Genomic DNA, 23876 nt, shown 5'->3' with positions numbered 1-23876 from the left:
TGGTGGCTGGTGGCTGGGCCAGGGAGGGGGTGGTCCCTGCAGGCCACCCAGGCACAACGAAGACCCTCGCACACGCACTTAGTGTTACAGAGGCCAGAACACTCCCTGGGCTTCCTCAGTGGCCAACAGCCGCCCCTGTGCTAACCCAAGGCCCAGCCTCAGCCCCTTGGTCCGCCACGCTGCCCTCTGAGCGGCCTCGGAGTTGGACGAACACTTGAGCCATATCTGTATTACATTGCCAGCTGAGAAAGCGGGGGTTCCCTAAATAAGAGACAGGCAGCCCCTCCCGTCCGAGGTCCCCGCTTCAGTCCAGGGTTCCCCTTTCAAGTACTGAGTCAACGAGAAGTTTCTAAAGAGAATCCATTTCTGATAAATTAGAACGCAATGAGGGTGTATCTACAATGTACACGTAACGCCCAGTCTAAGCGGCGCAGGGCGGGCACGGACCACACGTGGTCTCAGGAGCCTGGACACAGTGCTGGGGTCCCCAGGGCTTTCTGCCGCCGTCACTCGCAAAAGCACACGGGGCCAGGCGAGCCTCAGCCCTCAGCAGCGGGCTCCTCTCCGGCCTCGGGCCTGCGGTGCCTGCGCATGTGCCTGTACTTGTCCACGTAGGCCTTCACCAGGTTGCCCACCTTCACAGGGTTGATCTCTCCGCTCCTGCTGTGGCAGATCTGCGGGGGGGGGGGGGGGGGGGGGGGCCAGGGGCACAATTACCCAGAGGTCCTTTCACAGACAAACACGTTCAGTGGTTGCCAGGACTGGGCCCTGGGGGCCCGCTGTACCCACCTCCCAGGGCCACTGAGGGTCCCACCATGATGGCCAGGAGCCCACAGGGTGTCGCTCTCTGGGACTGAGCCTGTTTAACAAGCAAGGCGGCCGCTGCCCTAGCACCACTCATTCCTCCCAAGCGCCCTCGTGGTGCCAGGGCCAGAGCACCTCCCTCCGCTCAGACCCGAGGCCGTGCCAGCGCCCACCTTCTGCACGGCCTTGCGGAGGATGTCCTTGTACTCCTCCTTCGTCACCTCGCGCTTCTGGTAGAAGGGCTTGATGGCCAGCTTCACCTCCTCCACCGCCCGCTCCTGCACGTGCAGCTTCTTCAGATACTAGGGGCGAGCACAGGGTGAGCGCCGGGCCCAGCGCTTCCCGCCACCCTGCCCGTCCCAGGAGGATGGAGAGGGGTCTCACCTCCTCGTTCTTGGCTTTCTCCGTGGCTGGCCGGGGAGTGGCCGTCCTCTCCTCGGAGTTGTTGGTGGCGGCAGCGTGGCCAGCCGGCTCCGAGGCTGTGGTCAGGACGGCGGGCACCGGGGCCGGGCTGGGTGCCGCCGCGCAGCCCGCCAGGGGGAGGCTCCCCTGCAGGATGAGCCGTGCCGCGGGCTGGCTGGCGGGCGCGCAGGGCGGGACACTCGAGGGCAGAGCCAGGGCGGGAGGCAGGCTGGGGCCATAAACCTGGGCAAGAGCAGTCCGCTGAGCGCAGCTTCGATGCTGGCAGCACCCAGCCAGGCACAGCCCCCGTGGCCCACGGGCAAGGTCACCCCCCCGCAGCCCTGACACCCACCTGGGCGGGGTCTGCAGTGGGAAAGCCAGGCTCTGGAAGCGTGTAAGCAGGAGGGGGCTCGGGGCAGGGTGCCTGCTGGGAGCCCACCACAAGGCCTCCGCCTCCGGGTTCCCACGCCTCTTCCTGCGGCTGCTGGGGCCTGTGCAGTGGGGTCCCTGAGGGCCAACACGGGAGGTGGGTGCTCTGTGACCACCCAGGACGGAAGGCAACCTCCCGCTGGAAAACTCCAGAGAAGCATCCCAGCACCAAGGACACCGGCTGGATGCAACCACCTCCCTACCAGTGACCCCAGAGGCCCAGGAGCCACCGGGGAGAAGGTGCCCACGGTGCCCGCTGTGCCCCCTCCGTGCTGCCCCGGCCCACCTGTGAGGCCACAGGAGCCCCTACTCACGCAGGCCACGGTCCTCAGCCAGAGCGCCACCTGCCGCCTCCTGCAGGTTCCAGGTGACCCTCTTCACCGGGGCCTTCGCCCGAAGCACGGAGGTCAGGCAGAGGCCTTCCTCCTTGCCCAGCAGCGCCCCGCCCCCGGCCGGGCCTCCCAGGGCGCCCGGCACCGCAGCCTTGGCCTGGTCCGGCGGGAGCGAGGCCTTCTCCCGGGGACCCTCTGTCCAGGGCGGGGGCTGCTCGGTGTCCTCCCTGTGGATCAGCGACACCTCCCTTCTGATGGCAGCCAGGCTGCTGTCCTGCTGCTGGCCGGCCGGGGGTGCAGTGGGGGGGGGGACCCCGCGCTCAGGCGAGGAGGAGTCTGTGCTCTCCGGGGAGGGCGGGGAGCTCATGTCGTCGAGCTGCATGAAGATGCCTTCACTGGAAAAGTCGTCAAAGACGTGCCCCGCCTCGACCGAGTCCACATAGTCCAGGTCCTCGGGGGCACACTCGGCCGGCACCTCCGGGGCAGGGGGAGCCTTCGGGGGGGCCCGGTTGGCCTCAGCGCCTTCTGGCCAGGCTTCAGCTCCTGCTGAGGCCTGCAGCCCCACCGGGTTCTCCCTGCCGGGCCTCGGCTCCTCCTGGGGAGGGGGTGCTGGGGAAGCCTCCTTCACGGGCAACTTCCTCTCCGGGGAGCGGGAGCGGGAGCGGGAACGCGGCCGAGGCCGCTTCTCACGGGAACGCGGCCTCCGGTGCTCTCGGGGCCTGTGCTCCGGGCTGGGGGACCTGGACCTGTGCCGCCTCCTCTCACGGGAGCCCCGCCGGTCTCGGGGCCACTCGCGGCTCCTCTCCCGGGGACGGTGGGGCCTCCGGGCCCTCTCCAGGCTGCTGGGGGGAGAGCACCCCCTCCCCTGAGACCTGGACCGCCTCTTCTTCTTCCTCCTGCTCTCGCGGTGCTCGTGGGAGGAGCTCCCAGGGCTGCCGGAGCGGGAGCGGGACCTCCGCCGGCCTCGGCCCGCGTCCCTCCTCCTCTCCCTGCTCTTGTCCTTGGCCTTCTTCCGCCTGGCCCGCTCGTGGCTGCTGGAGCGGTCACTGGAAGACCTCCGAGCCCTGGCCTTGGCCAGGGGCCTCTGGGCCTGGTCCTCACCCACCAGAGGTGACAACGACCTGGAGCTCCTGTCGCCGGAGCGGGAGCCGGAGCGGGTCTGCCTGTGCCCCGGGGCGGAGGCCTGCTTCCGCTGGTCGCTCTCTCTGCCGCGGGAGCTGGAGGGGGAGCGGGACGGGGAGCGCGACGGGGACCGCAGCTCCACGATCCTGTGCGTGGTGGTCGGCAGGGCGTCCGGCTCCACCACCGTCACGCAGGTCACCGTCCGCTCCTCGGAGCCAAAGAAGGTGGTGCGGGGCGGCCGGTCCTCGTCCTCCCAGGGCTCCAGTGGGGATGGCCTTCGCGCCCGGGAGGCTGAGTCTGGGCGCCCCACGGGCTCCTCGCCCCGGAGCTGGAGCAGGCTGGAGGGCGGCCCCCGCGAGGGCTCGGGCTCCGCCCCAAAGACGGCTTTCACGGTGTAGGAGGTGACACACCGCACGGTCTGCGAGGGCGGGGCCTTGGGGCTGCCGATGGAGATGGTACGGGTGATCTCCGAGGGCAGGAGGCCGGGGCCCAGGCGCTCGGGGCTGCTGCCTGCAGAGCTGGAGTCCGAGCCCGTGGGGTTGAACGGGTCATAGATCTCGCTCTTGAGCTGCTTCGTCTTCCTGAGGGAGAAAAGGGGGGCGGGGTTCTCCTTCCTCTGCGCCTTGTTGTCGACAGGCTGGAACGTGTGGCAGAAGCCGGGGCTGGAGAGTCTGCTGGAATGCGCCGTGTTCCCGGGAATATTGATCCGGAAGCTCTCGAAGGTTGAGCTGCCGCCCTTCCCCCTCGAGGGTCCCAGCGGGGCAGGGGACTGAGCACCGCCGCCCCTTGAGTGCACGCTGGGCTCCTGGGGGCCCCTGCCGTGTGGCGAGCCCTCCGCCCGGGCCCCGAGGCCAGGCTGCCCCGGGCCCTCCCTGCCTGTCAGCCGGCTGATGCAGGAGCTGGGGATCTCCACTCGCTGCCCGCCGGCGGGGGCGGGGGTGGGGGCTGTGTCCGCCCACCCACTGCCGCTGTCCCTTCTCATCTTTGGTATCCTGGGGAGCTGGGAGATGTCCGCTCTCCGCGGTGCTGGCCCCGGGGCCTGGCCTGGCACTGCACTGGCGGCTGGCACGTCAGGGCCGCCGTTTGAGGTCTTAGATGTGAATCCAAGAGGCCCAGCGTGCTCACTGACGCCTCTAACTTGTGGGTCCTCCCGTCGTTTGAAGCCAGGACTGTTCACGTTTGACGGGCTCTGGGCCTGACCTGACCGAGGGGTCACTGAAGAGTCCAGTCTCGCTGCAGCCCCCGACGTGAGCGCAGGGGCGTGGGAGGGGGTGGGCCTGCCTGGACTGCGCGACCCCAGGCCTCCCAGGAGCCCGGAGCTTGGTGCTGGGGGCTGGGGGCCGTCTCCGCCTCGGGACAGACCGACTGAGTGTCGCTGCAAAGAAACAGGTGCTAAAAGACAAAAAGGCAGACGGCCATCAGGTGCCCTCCCTCCTTTCCAAGCTCCCTGACTTGCTTAGCCTTCATCACGCGGCTTCTAGCTGTGCGTTTCAAGCTCCTCCCACTTGTTGCTGGTTGGGGCACAGCCCTGCGGCGGGAAAGCCCTGTGGGGGGCGTAGGGCCCACCGGGGCGCCCTGAGCAGCTGGAGGCTTTGCTGTGGGGCTTCCCTTCTGCCTCCCCTTGTGATATGTGGGTTCAGGACGTGCCGAAGCCAGTGACAGACCTTTGGCAGGAGGTAGGAGGGGAAGGCTGCCCGCCTCCGCAGCGCTGCCATCACTGGCTGCCCAGTCCCCACACTGGACCCCACCCCCAAGACCTGCTAGGCCAGTGATGGCAAACCCGTGACACCGTGTCACCTCTGACACGCGAACTCATTTTTTTGGTTGATTTTTCTTTGTTAAATGGCATTTAAATACATAAGATAAATATCAAAAATGTCTTTGTTTTACTATGGTTGCAAATATCAAAAAATTTCCCTATGTGACACGGCACCAGAGTGAAGTTAGGGTTTTTCAAAATGCTGACACGCCGAGCTCAGAAGGTTCGCCATCACTGTGCTAGACCCAAATCAGCGAAGGGCTCCGCGTGGCGGGCTCCAGGGCTGAGAACACAGGCCACGGGGCGGCCTGTGGCCTGAGGCTCCGTCACCACAAGTTACCTGCTCGTCGACACTGTTCAGAACATGAGGGAAAAACAGGGGGACGCTGCCCCTACTTCACGTCCTCTGTGCGTGGAAAACGCACCCGCCCTCCATGCGCACCCACCCAAGCCCAGCGAGTCTCCACTTCCGCACCAAGACGGCTTACCTGCCCGCTTGGCGCTGAGCGAGCCGTCCCGGTGGATGGTGATGTTGGCGCTGTCCATCATGAGGAGGCTCTGGCCCGACAGGATGCTGCCCAGCAGGTCGGGGACAGGGGCCACGTCCACGTCCGGCTCGGGCGCCGCGGCAGGAACGCTCCTCCTGCAGGTGCAGACCAGGCCCTGCCACTGCCGCCCTCAGACCCCTGCCTGACCCCGGGAGTGGGGCTGAGTGGAGGCCGTCCGCCAGGACCCCCCCAGGAGTGAGACCTGCCCGGCAGCTCCCCTGAAAACGGGGCGGGATGAAGTCAGCGGGTGCACCACAGGCCAGAGCACAGCGGAGCAGCTCTGCCGTCATGGGGGTTCAGTTTCTTCCCCCAAAAAGCTCCAATATGAGAAAAGGCCCAGCCCAAGGCGCAGCCCAGCAGCCTGGCCCCCACCCAGCACCCCCGCTGACGGCTCCCCACCCAGCACCCAGCACCCCTCCTGACGGGCCTGCCCGTGGCCTCGTGCCCTCGCTCCCCATCAAGAAGCCACGGGGAGTCAGGGGTCTAGAGACCAGCAGCATGGCTGCCACGCTGGAAGCGCTGCCCTATGCCCTCAGACCCACCTGGAGAGCCCCATGGAGACGGGCCTGGCCACGGGCTGGTGAGAACGCAGGGCTGAGCGGGAGAGGACCCTCCTCTTGGCACTCAGAGGGGAAGCAGGGCTGGCAGACGGCTCTTCGCTGCTGGAGGAAGGACACCAGCCGAGGAAACAGTGACCCATGCCCAAGGCCCACGGGCCCCTCCGCCCCTGCCCAGTGCCCAGGACGGCCTGGTGCTGCCCACATGGCACGTTCCTCGGCCCGGGACGAGCATGCAGTGCCTGAGGCTCACCCTGGCCCACAGGGGTGGCGTGCCCACCGCCACACTAGGAAGAAGGGAGGTGACAGCTGCTCCCCAACTCTGCAGAGGTGCCTGTGGCACTGCCCCCCTGCAGTCACCTGTCGAAAGGGTCCAGCTCATAGGGGTCTCCGAAGACAGAGAGAGAGGCAGCCCCGATGTCCGCACGCATCAGCCCCAGAGAGGGGTCCGCAGGCCGGAACACGGATGGGATGCAGGCCCCGTGGGTCGGCCTCCGGAGGCCCAGCGTCCGCGCGATGCGCCCACGAGCTGTGACTTCACTCTGAGCAGCCTTGAAGGGAAAGGACCGCCGTGAGACACGTGGATCTGGGTGCGAGCTGGCCACACCAGCAGCGGCTGAGCCCACGCCAGACCAGAGCAGCCGGCCCCACACCATCCCTACGCCCACCACCCGGCCTCCACAGGTCCCAGGCCAACGAGGGTGGACCTGGGGCTCCACCAGGACAGGACAGCCTGCCCGCAGGACCCCTGTGAGTGCTGCCCTCGAAGCCGCCCCAGTAGCCCCTAAAACCAGGGATCGCCAGGGAGCCTCCTGACGAGCCAGCAGCTCTGCCTGTGTCCTGGCCCACCCGCAGGACGCCCGCCAGTCTGCACTCTGCGGCCGCCGTTCCAGGACACCACGCCCTCGGAGGCCCCAGCAGGCCCACCTTCAGCTTTTGTCCTTTCCTCTTCCTCCCGCGGCCCTGGCGTCTCTTGGACCTTGTCCCCGCGCTCCTGCTCCTCACGGCCGGCCTGGGCTGGGTTTTCTTCCTTCCCAGCGCTTTCCTCCGCCTTCCTGCAGAGAGGACACCGTGGGCCTGTGCTTCCCGCGTGCCCACGGCGTCCCCGAAGGGCCCCCGCCAAGGCTCCGCGGGGAACCACCACGTTCGCGCTGGAGTCTTCAATGGGAAAATCAACTGCGGTTAGAGGCCCTGCCGCCCACGGAGGGCCCGGGCTTGGAGAACCGGCGCCCACGTCCCAGTTACATCAGAAGAACCACCCGACAGCGAGAGCAGTGGCGAGGGACCTGGCTCTGCACCCCTGGGGGTCTCACCAGAGACAAGAGAACACGGGCCACCTCCCCGGACACCACCCGCCCCCGCCCCGAGCCCGCGTTCAGGCCTGACCGGCGCCTTGGAGCTGCCAGGGCTGCTCAGTGGGAGGAGGGCCCCCCGCACCCGAGAGGCGCGGGAGCCTCAGCAGGGCAGCAGGGGCGCCAGGAAGATGGTGGGACCGACCCTGGGCGCCCGCGGCTACACCCCACGCACCCCAGCTGCCCCTGTGAGCTCACAATGGTGCGGAACCCTGTGACCCCCAGGGCTGCTGAGTAACACCACGGGGCTGAGGTCTGCGCACCAAGGCCCGGCCACGGGGGGGGGGGGGGGGGGGCTCAAGCTGTGCAGCTGGTGCAGGTGAGCCCCCCCCATGGCCCCAGCCTGTCCACGGCCCCGAGCTCTGACACCCCCCCCCCACACACACACACACACAAACCGCAGCGGGCACACAGACCAGCAGACCTGCCCCGAGCGCGGGAACCCGGGCCCAACTACCCAGCGCACGGGCAGGAACAGGCTCAGCGCGGCCGGCAGTGCGGACCAGAACCAGGACCCCGGGACAGGGGACGTCCACACGGGCACGGACACTCTCCGCACAGCAGCAGCCCTGCCCTGGCTGTGGGCTCGCACAGACGACACTGCAGACCCCGCGGCCTTTGTGACACAGTCAGACTCCGCACGGCCGCTGCTCGTTCTCGGCACCACAGCGCTGGGGGTGGGCGATGGGAAAAGCCTCCCTCTGCAGGCGCAGGCGCACCGCGCACGCACAGGGAAGAGGGCGACCCTGCGAGCAGGCCCGGCGAGTGCTGGGGCTGCCGAGGGAGGCCAGGGCTGAGCCGGGGAGGACGACAGAGCCCAGGCCCCTTCCTGCAGCCCGACCACAGTGCGGGTTTGACCTACACCTGCCAGAACTTCTTCAGCAAACAAACAAACAAACAAAACCTCAAGCGGAACACAGCAAAGGAAGCACAACCACACAGAGCCGCCTGCCACCGCGCCAGGCGACGCCCTGTCCCAGCTGGACGATCGCAGGGACGAGGGCAGCTCTGGAGCATCCGCTCAGAGACTGTCCTCCGTGTAGGGGGGCGAAGCCAGTGAGAAGCACGTCAGGAGTGTGACCGGGTTTATGACATCAGAAAAAAGACACACACGTACCACACAAGAGCCCACGATGCTGCGTTTTAACCCGCGAATCGGAGTGACCGAGGACCGTCTCCCAGCTGCCCACCCAGAGGGCCCAAAGCCCAACAGCTGGCTCCACGGAGAGGCCGCACAGGCCAGGCCCGTCCCAGAGCAGCGGCCACCACGGTGCCCACGGAGGGGAACGGCACCGACTGGTCAGTCGCTCACTGCCCTGCGCTCACCCAGGGGGAGGGACCCACACTGGCCTGGCAGGAGCGCTCCCGTGGGGCCTGCAGCTCCCAGGGAACCTGTCAGGGACGGTGCCAGCCCACGCCTGGCTTACTTGCTTTCCTCCTCCGCTTGGCGGGGGCCCGCGGCGTGGTGGGGCGCTGGTACACGGCTGTGCTCAGACCAGAGGCAACGGCTTCGATGGTCTCGTCAAGCAGAGAAGACACCAGGTACCTCGGGACGTGCTGCACGCAGGTGGGGTTGGTGGGCACCAGGTTCATCCACACCTTCCCAGGGAGGCCCGGCCAGGCCGCCGTGGGGGACACACAGCCTAGGCCCGCCCCACCAGCTGGCATCACCCTCTCGACTCCACAAACCGCAGATGCTTCCTGCTGGCAGGGACCCGGGGGGACCGGCCCAGGGGAGAGGGGAGGCCTCCCAGGGAGCAGGCTCAGGGTGAGGGCGGAGGATGAGGAGGGCCAGGCAGGCTCAGGAGCAAATGGAGCAGAGGAGTCACACCCCCAGGCCACGGGCCGGGACGGACGGCAGGTGTCCTCCCTGGGAGCCGGTGGTGGCAGTGGTGTTTGATGAAAGCACTAGGCCCAAGTGCCCCCACTCTCCTCCCCCCTCCCCACCCAGCAACGCTCCCACAGGAATGCCCTGAAGCTGGGCGGCCACCCAGACCCGGGGGGGGGGGGGGGGAGTACCCACCTGGATGCTCCGGGCAGTGGACATGCGGTTCCGGTTCACAGTGGCTCGAACACGCTCACTCTGCCGTGTCCTGGCGATGGCCCGGGTCCGCCCCTCACGAGGCCGCAGCCGGCTGGCGGTCGGCACCACATCAACCAAGAGCAGAGAGACCTCCTCCTCGGTCACGGGATCCGCATCTGGGAGAAACGGAGAGGCTGGGCCGCTGTGCAGCTGGCCCTCCAGACCGGCAGCGCCGAAGCCTGGGCCCAGCGCCCACCGAGAGCCCACCCAGCTGGACGGGCCTGACTGCCCCTGCCCTGGGCCGCGTGGACACGGAGGCGGCGGCATTACCTGCAGGAGAGGTGGCAGCTCCGGGGCTGGCACATCCCGGACAGAACCACTCGTCCACGGGCACCTCCTGGAGAGGGGGGTCCAAACACTCCATGTGGTACCTACAGGAATGCAGGGCCCATCAGACCCGGGCCCGGCCGCACCCGGCACCGGAGAGCAGGTGCGCAGCTGCGCCCCAGACCACAGCGTGGCCCGAGGTGCTAAGGTGTCTCCCTGCGCGTCAGGGCCCGGGGCCCCCGCTTCTCAGCTCCGTGAGAAATGCTGGCTGTGGACGGGCCAGCAGGCGGGCCCCGCGCTCACCCAGCGTCACAGCCATCGCAGAGTAGCAGGCGGTCCTCCCGGTCGCTGCGGCCACACACCTCACAGAAGGTGGGGTCGTCCTCCTCCTCTCCGGCCCTGGCGTTCTCCACGGGGACCTGGAGGCAGAAGGCGCGGCTGCTCACACGGCGGTGGCGCCGACCCATCTGCCCAGCGGGCTGAGTCTGTGGTCGGCCCGGAGCAGCTCCCTCAGCTGCTGAAGGCTCCTCCGTGCCCCGCAGACCGACCCAGAGGCTCGGAACTAATACGCATCCAGGGGCTTTTATGTTCTGGGACCATTTTAAAGGAGTTTATCAAGAAGAACAAACGGATTCAACCGAAAACAAAGCGGTGCCCACGCGAGGGCCCAGCGCAGCGCAAGCAGTGGAGGCAGCAGGGCCTGGTGCCGGAGGGGGCCCACCCCACGCCCGGGCAACCACGGGAACAGGAAAGCAACCTGCAGGCAGCAGGTACTAACCACTCGGAAAACGTCACATAATCGAGCAAAGACGTGGAAACGCAGCTGCCATCGTTCGAGCCCTGTCTGGTGGGAGGTCTGCGGACACGCCCCTGCTTCTCCTGCGAGCCCCCCAGCAACACCCCCGCAGGAGCCAGCAGCCGCGGGTGACAAGCAGGCCGCGTGTCCGGTGGGCTGTCCCCCTGCACCTCCCGTCACACCGAGGCAGACTCGCCAGGGAATGAGGTGCCTGCAGGAAAACTGCCCACACCGGGGCCCAGGCGGCCCCCGCAGCACCGACCCCAGAGCGCCAGAAAGGGTGTGGTCTCAGCAGAAACATGCCCCTCACGCCCGGCACCTGCGGCTGCGTGCGCTTTGTGACAAACAGCGGGCCCGCGGCTGCGAGAGCTGCGCGGCCGTCGCCGTGTTCGGGTCTAAGTGCCTCTAGGAGCCTCTCTACGGCTCGGCCTCGACACCAGAGGTGCGGGGGCCCTTTCGGTCTCTGAAAAGCAGAAAAGCCAGCCGAAACCTGGTCCCGCCCCCAAGAGAACCGCCTCCTCCAGGCCCGGCTGCGCTGTGGAGAAGAGGGCGCCCTCGCCTGCAGTGCCCCTCCCCCAGAACCCACGTGGCCAACAGACAGGGCAACCCCCTCCCCCACGGCTTCCGTCACGGCTGCAAATGGCAATCGGGTGGGTTTCTAAGAAGCGTGGGGCCAGTACGCACTCATCTCAGGAAAGCAATTTTGAAAGCTTCCCCATGAGACGGGCCATGCAATGAACACAAGTGGCGGGGGCTCCCCACAGCGCAGACACTCACCTTCTTCAGGACTTTTCCACCAAACTGGGCTCGAATACAAATGCGTTTAAACAGAGTTCGATCGACTGGACAGGAATTGGCATTCTGTGAGGAACAGGAGCGGTGTCAGGACCCTGCAGATCACGTTCACTAGTAACGTCCCACTCGAAATAAAGCACGCGCTGAGCCTGCAACATGCCTTCACCCCGAAAGCCAGACGGTCCGCCTCCGCACGCGGCCGAGCTAAGCTGCTGGGCCACAGGCGAGGCAGGAGCCGCCGCCTCGAAGAAGAGGAAGGAAGGGGAGCCCGGCATGTGCACACGGCCGTTCGCAGGCGTGAAGGGAGCTGAGGGAGAAGGCGCGCAGGGGACAGGTGACTGGCCACGGGCGCCCCCCTTCTCTGTTCCAAGCCTGTGCCCGTGTTCCATGAGCTGCTCCCGTGTCTCAGCACACGCAGAGGGCTCCCTCCTCAGAAATGCTGCTAAGATCTTCTTGCCTTCACAGTGTTTTCCACGTGAGTCCTACCAAACGCCTTGACTAGATACACCGTGTACAGCGCAACGCACCTACCCCTGTGAATCTCCACATCCTGGGGCAGCCCCCGCAAGCTACCAGCCCCCCTGCCCGCTGGGGTCTGGGCGCCTCTGGCCAGCACAGGACGGGGCTGCCCGAGCCTCCCACAGGCAGCCCGCAGCCCCTCTCCCTGCTGAGCACACCCTCGGACGTGTCTGCCGGATGCACTTGGTCCTCTGGCTCCCGGGGCACTCCCTGTGGGAGGACATGTCACACCCACACCGGCCTGAGGAGCCCTGGGCTCCGCCCACCCACGCGGGCTCCGGGGCTGTTGCCTTGTGGTGTGCGCAGTGGTGTCCCGCGCACCCTGCCGACTCCTGTGCTCGATGTCTACTCGTAAGTCCCTCCCGGGAGGTCCGGAGCCTTATCAGGGCGGCCAGGAGCCTGCCAGGTCCTGCGTGAGCTGCCCTGCCGTCACACGCGGACAGAAGAGCCCCTCTCTGCCCATGAGGGGCCGCTGTGTCCACTGTGTCCTCATCCCCGGGCCCTGCCAAACTCCACGGCCCGGGCCCGTTCCCGGATGAAGTCCAGTGCAGCCACCACAGACGACAAAGCGCCGCGCCCAGGAGGGATTCTCCCCCTCCCCGGCGTGCTCTCCAGGAACCGCGGTGTCGGGCGCCCGCTCTGGGGAGCCTGCCCACTGCCCTCGCGGGAGACTTCCCACGCAGAGGGCCACCTCCGCTTGCTCTCAACTGCCGCTCTAGCCCCTTCCTCTGGCTGACGTCTAAGTGCGCTCCCATGTGAGCCATGGTTCGCCCTGCATCCGGCAGCCCTGCTGAGCCACAGTCCCTGGCCGTGCCCGTGCTGGCGTGGCATCACGGGTGGGGTGGGAGCGCGAGGAGAGCAAGGCAGAGGACGCATCAGCTCGAACACACCTTCTCATCGCTACACAGTCCACGCCTGTGAAATCCTCACAATCGAGTGGAAAGAACAGGAGCAGGGCTTCCGGCGTCCTCAGAGACACGCAGGCTTCCGGGCCTCTCCTTGCAGGCCCCGGGACTCGGCACTGCCGACCCCCACGCCCCTCTGCACCTGCGCCGCCCCCAGCACACAGCACCGCGCACCTGAGCCCCGCTGGCCCCTACGGTCCCTGTCCTGCCGGGAAGGCTCCTCTCCTGCCGCCTCTGCAGTACGCGTCCCCCACAACCCGAGAGCCAGCGGCGCAGGCGGGAGCCAGGACCGGAGCGAGTCAGCCCCAAGGCCCACGCCGGCGGCAGAGCAGAGCAGAGCAGGCCCAGCACGGGCCGGCACAGGCCGGGCCCTCAGACAGGAGGCCCGAGAGCAGCCGCCTCACCTTGGACCACTCCAGGATACAGTCCAGGCAGAAGTAATGGGCGCAGCTCTCCGGGGTGCCCACAGCCTGGTCCCTGAAAGTGTTGAGACAAATGGGGCAGCTCTCCGCTTCGTCGTCGGAGTGACACGTGCCACGGGCCCCCAGCTTCCCCTGAGGATCTGCTGCCACCAGCACTTCCACGTCGTCGTCGTCATCGTCGTCGGAACCTTCGGAACCTTGAGAGAGGGGGACACACGTGAGCTACCGCCGCGCAGGGGAACCCGGCTCCCACCCCGCGCCGAGGGACAGACCGCCTGCCGACCCCGCCGGGTGCTGGCGACGGCTCCTCACCTCAAGCCGCTCTCAGCTGAGGGGCACAGCACCGGCCGGGCAGCTCCAGCAGCCCCAGCCCCAGCCCCGGCCCCGGAGCAGTCAGACCCCACGGGCCGGGCATGACTAGGTCCACTGCCCAGGCCAGCGCCCCCGACGGCGGCCACACTCCCAACCCCTCCTCAGAGCAAGTGGGAAAGAGCCATCTGCCTTCAGACAGCACCGCCCTTAGCGGCCCACCTCCCTCGGCAGAGGGCACCGGCCCTAAGCGGACCACGAGGCTGCCCCGGTCAGGGGCTGAGGCGGGCGCCACCCGCAGAGACGTAAGGGGGCGCTCTGGCCGAACACGCAGTCTCCGTGTTTACTTGTCTGTCCTCCCCGAGTGCACACAGAGGACAGACCAGAGGTGTGGCCGCCCGCCGGTCCCAGGACTCCACCGTCCATCCCTCTGCGTGTGGCAGCACCGGTGCCCACCACGCTGCCGCCCATGACCCTGCTGCTGCGGCAGAGCAGTTCCCGGGTCGGGTGGACTGCGTCAGGCGAGCCCTCCAACCGCGGTTCTCCCTGGCCGACTGCACAGGCCCGAGGCACTCCTGCTGGGCGGCCGAAGGTGGCCGCCAGGAGCGGATGACAGTGCCCAACAGCCAGCCGGACTGCAGCCCTGCACGAGACCTGACTTCTGCCAACAAGCGTGACCCTGGAGGAGGGCGTCGTCCCATGCACCAAAAGGTCGCTAGTTCGATTCCCGGTCAGGGCACATGCTCCAGTTGCGGGCTCGACCCTCGATCCCCGGTAGGGGGAAGGCAGGAAGCAGCCGCCAAACCACGTTATAATCTCACATCGATAGTTCTCTCTCACTCTCTCCCTCCCTTCCTTTTTCGCTAAAAAAAAAAAAAAAGTCAATAAAAAATCTTAAAAGAAGACAATGAGTGAGCACAGGCGGGAGCCCCTAGCAGCGAGGACCTGGTCGGGAGCCTGGGCCAGGCCGTGCTCCGTCCACCCGAGACCCGGGGCCTGGAAGGGGCACCGAGCTCTCTGCTCATTCTGCCGGGAGGCGTGGAACGTGGTCTCCCTGGAAACCGCCATCCGGTTCCCGCCGCTCCGGCTCCGGCATGTTTCCATCTCCTGCCCTCACCAGAGAACAGGCCTAGCAAACCGCGTCACCAAACCGAAAGGAAGCGTCACACCAACGTACGCCGTCGCCCCGTGGGCATGGAGGACACCCCACAGGGGACTGCCCACCAGGCCTGCTCTGCACGGAGTTTCTCCCCAGCGCCTCGCCCACCCCTCAGCGGCCAGTGTGGTCAAGCAGCAATGTCCCTGGGGACGTTTTAGAACCCGCTGCCCTCCCAGCGAGACCCAGGAAGCCGCTCCACAGGCAGCGCGCGCACCAGATCCATCCTCCAGGTCCCCCTCGTCCTCTCCATCGGTGCCGTCGCTGAGCTCACTGCCCGTGTCCTCAGAGCCGCCACTGTCACCATCACTGCTTTCTTCTAGACCAAGACAGGAAAAACACAGGCTGGGGCAGAGTCACACCCGAGGCAGGAGGAGGGCGGGTGCACAGAGGGGTGCAGCAGGCATAGTGGGGGAGGGGGGGAAGGAGGGGACAGCAGCAGCTGGCAGGGTGGGGAGGTGGGGCTGGTGAGGACAGAAGTAAGAAAAGCAAAATCCCTTTGCTCTATTTACACCTGTATCGCTTACATTAAAAATACGACAAGACATCTGCATTACTCTCAACAATAAAGGTCATTTTAAAAGATTATAAAAACAAGACAAGAGAATGTACCACTTCTGCAATTTAAAAACAAAGAGTCGTGTAGACATCATTCAGACAACAGCCAAAGGGAACTCAGCTTGTCTTTGTAATCCTCACCCGAGAACATGTTTATCATTTTAAAGAGAGAAGGAGGGAGAGAGAGAAACATCCAAGGGAGATGGAACTGCAACCTTGGTGTAGGGACAACGCTCCAGCTGAGCCACGGGCCCGCGTGGGCGCTCGGCTCTCTGAGGGCCCGCGTCGTGCAGCGCGGGGACCCTGCCTCTCCTGAGGTGCCGGCCACGGCAGGAGGGGCGGTGGCTCACCAGCATCACTGGCCAGGGTGGCAGCGCTGAGTCCCGGGTGGACATCTGGCCCCAGGCTCTGGTCCACCAGCTCATCCAGGCTGTCCTCATCCATCGCTGGACATGGGAGTTCAGCCTGCAGGAAAGAGAGTGAAGTCATTCCCAGCTGTGCCAGGCTGCAAAGAATGGCAGCCACTCTAGCCGTCGCACCCCTGGTGACACACGTCCATCTGTAGGACAGGAGGCCGAGCTGAGAGCATTCACACAGCAGCCCAGCCACAACGCTGTGGGTACAGGGAAAGACAGATTCTTAGCTCCCAAGCTACATGCAGTCCAATCTCAACCTACAACTAGCCCAAGTCAGCCTCAGCTGCGGGTCTGTATTGGGATGAAAAGGCTTGTCGGGCAAAGCAGGGCTGTCGACGGGCTCCCCGAAAGGCCAGGTGGCAAGCGGGGCGCTCCCCCGGCAGATCCGCTCAGCCAAGGCTGCCAGCGGCCTCTGCTCCAGACCCCATGGGGAACTGCAAGCTTCAGCTCGCCCAGAGCAGCCCCGGGGCAGCCCGGGGCCACGGGGAGCAGAGGTCACGTGAGGCCCTGCCCCTCCGCCACCATGGCCACCCCCTCGGGCTCCTGTCTCCAAGTGGGAACACCTGTCGATCTCTGCACGGACAACACGGAGACCTGGACAGCGGCCTCCACGGGCAGCAAGACACTCCCTCCCACACCAGAGCCTCCAACGCTGGTCCCCAAATAAGGGTTCCTTCTCATCAGGTGACCCTCAGAGGGAGCCACGCAGCGCCCTTCCTGCCCTTCTCCGGGGGCACAAGCACCAAGCAGGAACGGGGGGGGGGGGGGGGGGGGGGCCCGGCAGCGCCCAGGAGCCAAAGGCCCTCATGCTCGACCCCAGTGCAGGCGGCGGGGTGGGGCTATCACCACACAGATGGTCCCAGGGAACAAGCCCCCTATGGGGTCCGCGCCAACTCCCACCCAGCTCCAGACCCGGGACAACAGTGAGGCGCTTAATGTGGTGACACTACCACCCGCCACACGGTGCTGTGCCTGGAAACAGTAACCTCAGAGGGTTTGTGGAACGGTCCGCCCCGTAAGCCGGTGGCCCCAAGTTAAGAAACCCAGCCCCACCGAGGGAGGGTCTGCACCCCGAGTGCTTGGTGCCCGGGCAGTGCGGCAGGACCCTGCCCGTCCTGCGCCCAGGTCCTGGCCACGACTCCTGAAGACCACAGACCAAAAGGTGACAGGGCCACGGCCACCCAGGAGCACGGCCCCTGTCCACAGCTCAGGGCAGGGGGGCAGCACTGCAGATCCTCCCCGAGGCCCTGCTCCACAGCCACAGGGGAAGCGCAGGGATAGCACCTGGCTTCTCCCCCGGGGCGCTGGGACTCAGGCCCGCCTGGCAGGGGCCCTGGCAGGGCCTGCCTCAGAGGACAAGGAGGCCATGATGGATTTGGCACAGGGGACTTGCTAGCAACACCAGGAAACGCACCTGAACTCGAGGAGGGCTGCACCTGTGGGCAAAGTCCCGCAGGCCTAGCTGTCCTCCAAAGGCCTCCCACACACACCCCTGCACCCGGAGGCTGCACCCCCGCCTGCATCATCACACAACAGTACATGCTGGCTGCACCCCGAGAAAGGACCTGGGTAGCCTCCAAAGGTACTTTCCGGAGCCAGCACCTGCACCTACACCAAGTACAAGACCAGCCAGCGACCCCAGCAGCAGCCCAGCTCCTACGGGCCTGCGCGGACTCTGCCCTAAGTTCCAGAGGCCACTTCTGCGGGGGAGCCCAGGGCCCCCCGCGGTTCCGGCAGCCTTTCGGGTGAGGACAGCACGGGGGCGGGGGGGGGGGGACGGATTAATGCAGGAAGACCTTCCCCACTCTCTTCAAATCCAGGGACCCAACCACCGGCAATTCCGACCACTGCCAGGGAACCGAGTCTCCGATGGGTGGTAACCGGGCCAGGCCCCGACTCGTGGGCCCTTCTGATCCACCGGCTGCCATGGCGGCTGGGAGGCCGGAAAGTACATTAGCCTGAACCCCAGAAAGCTAAGACGGCCACCGAGGCCACACAGGGGCTCCCCGGTGCAGGGCATGGGCCAGAAGGGTCGGTCCGAGAGAGGGGCGACGTGCGGAACCCCAAGTCAAACCTCACCCGAGCCTCAGGTTCTGCGGGTCACCGGGCAGGTCACCCTGCGGCCGCGGGGCAGACAGGCAGGTGTGAACGCCGGGAGCGGTGGGCACTGGCGGCCCCTTCACCTCGGGGCTGGGAGCGAGCCCCACCTGCTCCCGACGTCGGGACGAGGACGCCGTCCCCGGGGCGCCCCCGGCCGCCCGGACGCAGGCGCAGCCGACGCAGCAACGTGGGCCGAGAGCTGGCAACGAGCTGGCGGAGGGTCACGGCTCGCTCGAACGGGACGGCGGCGGCGGGGAGTCGCGGGAAGGGGCGGGTGGGCTCCCCGCGGCCCGGACAGGAAGGCGGCCACCCCGGAAACCCGCCTGCAGACCGCGGGATCCCCCAGCCCCGGCGCGAGGCCTCCCCGCCACCGCCCGCTCGCCCGCCCGCCGGCCCGGGACGCAGGCCTCGCTCCGCCCCGCAGGCCGCAGACAAAGCGCGCGGCGCCCGGGAACCACCGCGCGGCCGGGACGCGGCCGGGACCCCGGGGCCGGCGCCGCCCCCGCACGTACCCGGGAACCTCGCGCCCCGCCGGCCGCTCCCGGGCGCTCGCCGCCACCGGACCGAGAGCCTCGACTAGGCCCGGCCGCCGCCGCCGCCGCCGCGCGCCCCTCGACCCGGAAGCGCACGAGCCAGTTTCCGGGTCCCTCCCGCCCCGCCCGTTGGCGGGAACCACAGACGGGGGGGCGCGGGAAAGGCCTGAGCGGAGGAGAAGGCCGCTCCTCGCAGTCGCGGGCCTCGGGGCGCTGGACACACGGTGTAGTTAAGGACGCACGCCCGGAGACCCGGGTCCGGGGGGGACTCGGGGTGTCCACGCCCCCGCCGCTGGGCCGTCCCGGGCTGCCCCCCCGCCCGGGAGCTGGTGCAGTCCGGCCCGCGCCCGCCGCCCAGGGCGAATCGGAGCGGCCGTCCGCTCACCTGGGGCTCCGTCCCGCCCCGCCTCCGAGCGCGAGGCCCCGCCTCCGAGCGCGAGGCCCCGCCTCCGAGCGCGAGGCCCCGCCTCCGAGCGCGAGGCCCCGCCTCCGAGCGCGAGGCCCCGCCTCCGAGCGCGAGGCCCCGCCTCCGAGCGCGAGGCCCCGCCTCCGAGCGCGAGGCCCCGCCCCCAGCGGCCGCGGTTCCCTCGCGGACAGAGCCTGGATGAGCCCTGGGCGCCGCTCCGGCGAGGACGACACCCCCGCCGCGGGCCCGCCCGGTGCACACCAGAGCCCAGGGACCGCTGTGCCTCGTGCCCCGCGTGTGTGGGACCAACGGATTCGCGCCGTGATCGATCAGCAGGGTGCACCGGGGCGCACTGAGGGGATGAGGATGGACGTGACAGAGGCGGAGGGCTGCGAGTGCGGGCAGGGGCCGGCGGACAGCCAGGAGCCTGCGTGGCGGGGCCCGTGCAGCGTGGCAAGGCAGCGGCTCTGGGCAGCTGGAGGGCCCCGGCACGAGGACGTGCATTGGCTCATAGGATCCCCTGGGAACCACGGGGCCAGTCCGGAGGCCACTTACGTGACCCCCTTCAGGGACCATCCTGGCCCCGGTCAAGATGGGAGCCATGCTCAGGGGAGGCCCTGGGGGGACCTGAGGACACACTTGGGACATCCCAGAAGAGACTTCTTTTCAGGGGTTGGGGCTCCTGGAAGCCGGCCAGAGAAGCACATCCAGGGAGGGGCCATTGGTGACCCCCCGGGACAGCAGCACGTGGGGGGGGGCGGCCAGGGGAGCTGGAGGGAGTTTAAAGAGAATGGGGCCCTCGCCAGTTTGGCTGCTCAGTGGTTAGAGCCTGCTGACTGAAGGGTCACGGGTTTTATTTCCGTCAAGGACAGGTACCTCGGTGCAGGCTCAGTCCCAGTGGATGTGTCTCTCTCACATCGATGTGTCTCTGTGTGTGTGTCTCCGCCTCCCTTCCACTCTCTCTGAAAATCAGCGGGAGAAATGTCCCCGGTGAGGATTCACAACAACAAAAAGCCTGAGAGGCCAGTAAGGGAGCAATCCAAGCACCAACTCTTTGCAGTGGTTTTGCACCGCAAGTGGCGGTAGCTGAGGAGTGGCCGCCAGAGGGCCGAGTTCTGCTTTGTTAGGAGAGAGAAGAGCACCCTTACTGGGTCTGGAAAGGACTTTGCAGAAAGGAAGAGTGGAAGATGCCAGAGAGGCGGGGACCCCCCCAGTGACCCCCGCTCTGTGGACCCAAGGGGCAGGGTCTGGAGAGGGTGGACCTCAGGAGGGTTTCTCGACCTCTCTGTGCCTTAGGGCCCTGGGCCGCAGAAGAGGGGTGTTGAGGGCTGGATGGGGGAGCACAGCAGCCGCCCTCGGGTGGGGTCCGGCGTGGTAAACCCCCTCAGCTGGGAGCCTGACGTGCGTGGGCCTTCCACGCACGCACCCACCTGCCGAAGACCACGCCATAGGAGGACACTGCCCAGGAGAACGTCCCAAACGGGGCGACGGCGCCTGCTGAGCTCCTGGGAAGGAAGGGGACAGGCTGCTCGTGATCCGCTTGGAGGGGGCTGCCCTTCTCACTGCTGGGAATTATAAACACACGCACCATCGATGAGATGCAAAGAACACTGCCTGGCCCTGGCCGGTTTGGCTCAGTGGATAGAGCGTCAGCCTGCGGACTGAAGGGTCCTGGGTTCGATTCCGGTCAAGGGCACATGCCCAAGTTGCAGGCTCAGTCCCCAGTAGCGGGCGTGCAGGAGGCAGCCGATCCATGATTCTCTCTCAACATTGATGTTTCTCTCTCTTTCTCTCTGAAATCAATAAAAATACATGAAGAAAGAAAAAGAAAGAGAGAGAGAGAGAGAGAGAGAGAGAGAGAGAGCACTGCCTTAGCAGGCATCCTTGAGCAGCGGGCAGCCTACCAGCCACGCCAACCTGTGCTCAGATGTGAGACGTGTCCCCAGGGAACTGTGCCAGCGCCCCTGGTCTGGGCTCAGACTGAGCACAGGTGGTACCCCTTAAGAACGGAGGCATGTATCTGTGCCCCCACCTACTGAAACACGCTGACACAAATACCTTAACACACACACGTGGACACCTTCCCTACACCCCTCAGTACTGTCACCTCTGGCCCACCCTGACCAGCCACCCATCTGCCACCTCTCACGTGCTAGCACCAAGCAGGACACGTGGACACCCTGCCCACTTGCCCCTCACAGACCTGCACCCTGAAGTCCTTGCTGTGTCCCCAGTGTGTGCGGGCACCCCTGCTCCCGTCGTCCCAGGCCCAGGCAGGCACAGACATCATGTGCACAGGAGGGTAGCTCTGGGCTGGGAGCGTCCCCGTTCTCTCCAGCCCTGGCCAGCCCTGTCCCCTGGCGTGGGGCCCGCACACACCCTCAGGCTGGAGCTGGAAGTGGACACAGGCAGGGCTGTGTGCCCCGGCTCAGGAGGGCAGTGTGTTAGTGCCTGGGGGCCTCTGTAACAAACGACCACAGATGGAGTGACCCCCTTCAGGGACCATCCTGGCCCCGGTCAAGATGGGAGGCACGCTCAGGGGAGGCGCTGGGGGAGCCTGAGGACACATTTGGGACATCCCAGAAGAGATGTTTTTTCCGTGAAAGTGATTCCCTCGCAACCCTGGAAGCCAGAAGTCCAACATCAAGGTTGGCAGGGCCGTGCTCCCTCCCAAGTCTGTAAGGAGAGCCCTGTCTTGTCCTCCTGGGTCGGGTGCCCCAGCCGCTGCCCCTGTCTTCACGCGGCCTCCCCCTGGCTGTCCGTCTCATCTCTCGAGGGTGTGGATTGAGGCCTGCCCAGGCAATCGGGTGACCTCACCTCAAGATCCTGGGCTTCGCCCTAACCGGTTTGGCTCAGTGGATAGAGCGTCAGCCTGCGGACTGAAGGGTCCCGGGTTTGATTCTGGTCAAGGGCATGTACCGCGGTTGCAGGCACATACCCAGTCGGGGGTGTGCAGGGGGCAGCTGATCAATGTTTCTCTCTCACTGATGTTTTTTTTTTTTTTTAAATATATTTTATTGATTTTTTACAGAGAGGAAGGGAGAGAGACAGAGAGTTAGAAACATCGATGAGAGAGAAACATCGATCAGCTGCCTCCTGCACATCTCCTACTGGGGATATGCCCGCAACCCAGGTATATGCCCTTGACCGGAATCGAACCTGGGACCTTTCAGTCCGCAGGCCGACGCTCTATCCACTGAGCCAAACCGGTTTCGGCCTCACTGATGTTTTTAACTCACTATCCTCTCTGTAAAAAATCAATAAAATATATTTAAAAGAAAAGATCCTGGGCTTCACGAATAGACCCTTTCCTAGGGAGGCCACATTCACAGGGTTTGGCATTAGGACGCGGACATGTCTTTTTAAAAATGTACTTTTCCCCCTGGTTGGTTTGGCTCAGTGGATAGAGCGACGGCCTGCTGATTGGGTTCGATTCCGGTCGAGGGCACATGCCTGGGTTGTGGGCTTGATCCCCAGAGGGGGGAGTGTGGGAGGCTGCCGATCCATGATTCTCTCTCATCATTGGTATTTCTAACTTTCTCCCTCTCTCTTCCTCTCTTGAAATCAATCAAAAAATATATATGTACTTTTATTGATATTTAGAGAGGGGAAGGGAGAAGGGGAGATAGAAACATCGATGAGAGAGAAACATCAATCAGCTGCCTCCTGCACACCCCCCATGGGGGATGGGCTGCAACCCCAACATGTGCCCTGATGGAGAATTGAACCTTGACCTCTTGTGCAAGGGTCAACGCCCAGCCACTGGGCCACTGGACAGGCCGAGCATATCTTTTTGAGGGAACACCATTGAGCCCACTAGGGTGCGGGAATGGGTGCATCTGGAACTGCCGGGACTGGGGGCGCAGCTGGGGGTTGTACCAACAGGGCAAGATAGAAACTGGGAGTCACCCTGACTTCTGGCCTCTCCATGTCCGCGAGTCCCAGACTTCTTCCCTCCGAACCTCTGTGTCAGCCCACCCCCGTCGGGAAGGTGTGGGCCTCCTCGGGGACCCACTTGATCCAGGTCTTGGTGACACCTCAACTTCTGACCCACTAGAGCTGATCCACTCATGGCCCTGAGCTCCTTCCCCATCCACAGGTGGCCACACCCCCCTGCACCAGCTCTCACACTCCTGAGGTCCCAGAGAGGGCAGATGCCTCCCTGGAGCCACCCAGGCGACAGTCTTGAAGGAAGAAATGAAGTGACTGTGATGGTGGGCTGGGTGCAGCAGAGGCCGAGCCGGGTTTGTGGCAGCTGAGCCCAGACTTATGTGGGATGCAGACAAGTCACTGGGGGCAGGGAGGCCCAGGAGTGGGCTGGCCAGTGGAGGCAGGAGGGCAGCCAGGCGGCCAGGGTGGCTGGGGCTCTCACCCTGGGCCAAGGACCGCGGAGCCAATGGAGAGCCGAGGGGACCTTTGGAGCTGCCTGGAGCCAGGAGAGTGGGGACTCCAGGGAGGGCCAGGCTCAGGTTGATTTGAGGGAGGTGGGGGAAGGGGGAACTCTTGCTGACCATGGAGGGGGCGCAAAAGGCTTATGAGGACCCCTGTACCAGGAAGAAAAGGGGAGCAGGCACCTCTCTGCCCAGCCAGGGGTCTGGGTGACCTGATTCTGCCTCAGGGATCCCGGGGCCATGGGGCCCCGAAGGGAGTGGGAAGGGAAGGGGCCAGGGCCCAGTGTCCCTGGGCGGCCACCTTGGGGCTCCTCGAGGAGTCACTCCCTCCGGGTCCGAACCAGTTCCCTGGCTATTCATTCCTCCCCAATGCCCGGACAGGCTGGCAACGCCAGGGGACAAACCCACGGACCCTAGGCCCGCGCTCCGGGCTCCGAGCCTTCCCACCGGAAGGATCCAGGGGTTTGCGGGCAAACCGGGCGGAGCCGGAGTCCACGCCAGCTCTGTCCCGCCAGCCAGGCCGCCGAGATGGGCGCGGGTGACGCGGGCAGTACGTGTGTCCCGAAGCCGAGGCCCCTCCTCGGCCGCGGCTACGTGCGCGGAGTCCCGCGGGTGCCCTGGGAGGCGCCGGGCCCTGCGCGGCGGGCGGGCGGGGAACGGCGCCTCGGGTGGAACCACCCGGACGGGCGGGCGGGGAGCGGCCCGCGAGGAGGTGCCGAGGCGCCCCAGGCCCCGCCCGGCAGGTGGCGGCCCCGCCCCGAGGCCGACGTGCGGAAAGGAACGCGCCGGCCGCGCCCGCGAGGGGCCGCGCGGCGGTGGGCGTGGCGTCCGCACCCGCCTCGCTCCCACTGGCTGCGGCGTGGCAGGACGGGCCCGGCCCGGCCGGCAATTGGCTGCGGGGCCCTCATATTTGCA

At 66.3% G+C, this 23876-nt stretch overlaps 1 protein-coding gene across 2 annotated transcripts; it reads right to left on the bottom strand.

Annotated features, from left to right (window-relative positions):
- Positions 1-204: 204 nt before the first annotated feature.
- On the bottom strand, positions 205-18245 carry PHRF1 (PHD and ring finger domains 1). Of its 2 annotated transcripts, XM_081098398.1 has the most exons (18): positions 18144-18245; positions 15466-15580; positions 14775-14876; positions 13075-13289; positions 11229-11312; positions 9959-10074; positions 9659-9759; positions 9329-9504; positions 8733-8862; positions 6881-7008; positions 6314-6504; positions 5939-6058; positions 5337-5491; positions 1950-4481; positions 1559-1713; positions 1189-1449; positions 978-1106; positions 205-674 (listed from the first exon to the last, which is right to left on the bottom strand). In XM_081098398.1, the coding sequence occupies exons 2-18, from the start codon at positions 15557-15559 to the stop codon at positions 540-542; spliced, it is 4824 nt and encodes a 1607-aa protein (XP_080954524.1). In that variant the 5' UTR covers positions 15560-15580; positions 18144-18245; the 3' UTR covers positions 205-539. The 2 variants fall into 2 exon arrangements, with proteins under 2 accessions (XP_080954524.1, XP_080954525.1); XM_081098399.1 differs by lacking the exon at positions 1559-1713.
- Between the last annotated feature and the right edge of the window lie 5631 nt (positions 18246-23876).

The sequence above is a fragment of the Myotis nattereri genome (genome assembly GCF_964212035.1).
Source record: "Myotis nattereri genome assembly, chromosome: 9".
NCBI classification, from domain to species: Eukaryota; Metazoa; Chordata; class Mammalia; order Chiroptera; family Vespertilionidae; genus Myotis; species Myotis nattereri.
The sequence above is the reverse complement of the archived record's forward strand: the minus strand, read 5'-3'. Positions and strand labels throughout refer to the sequence as shown.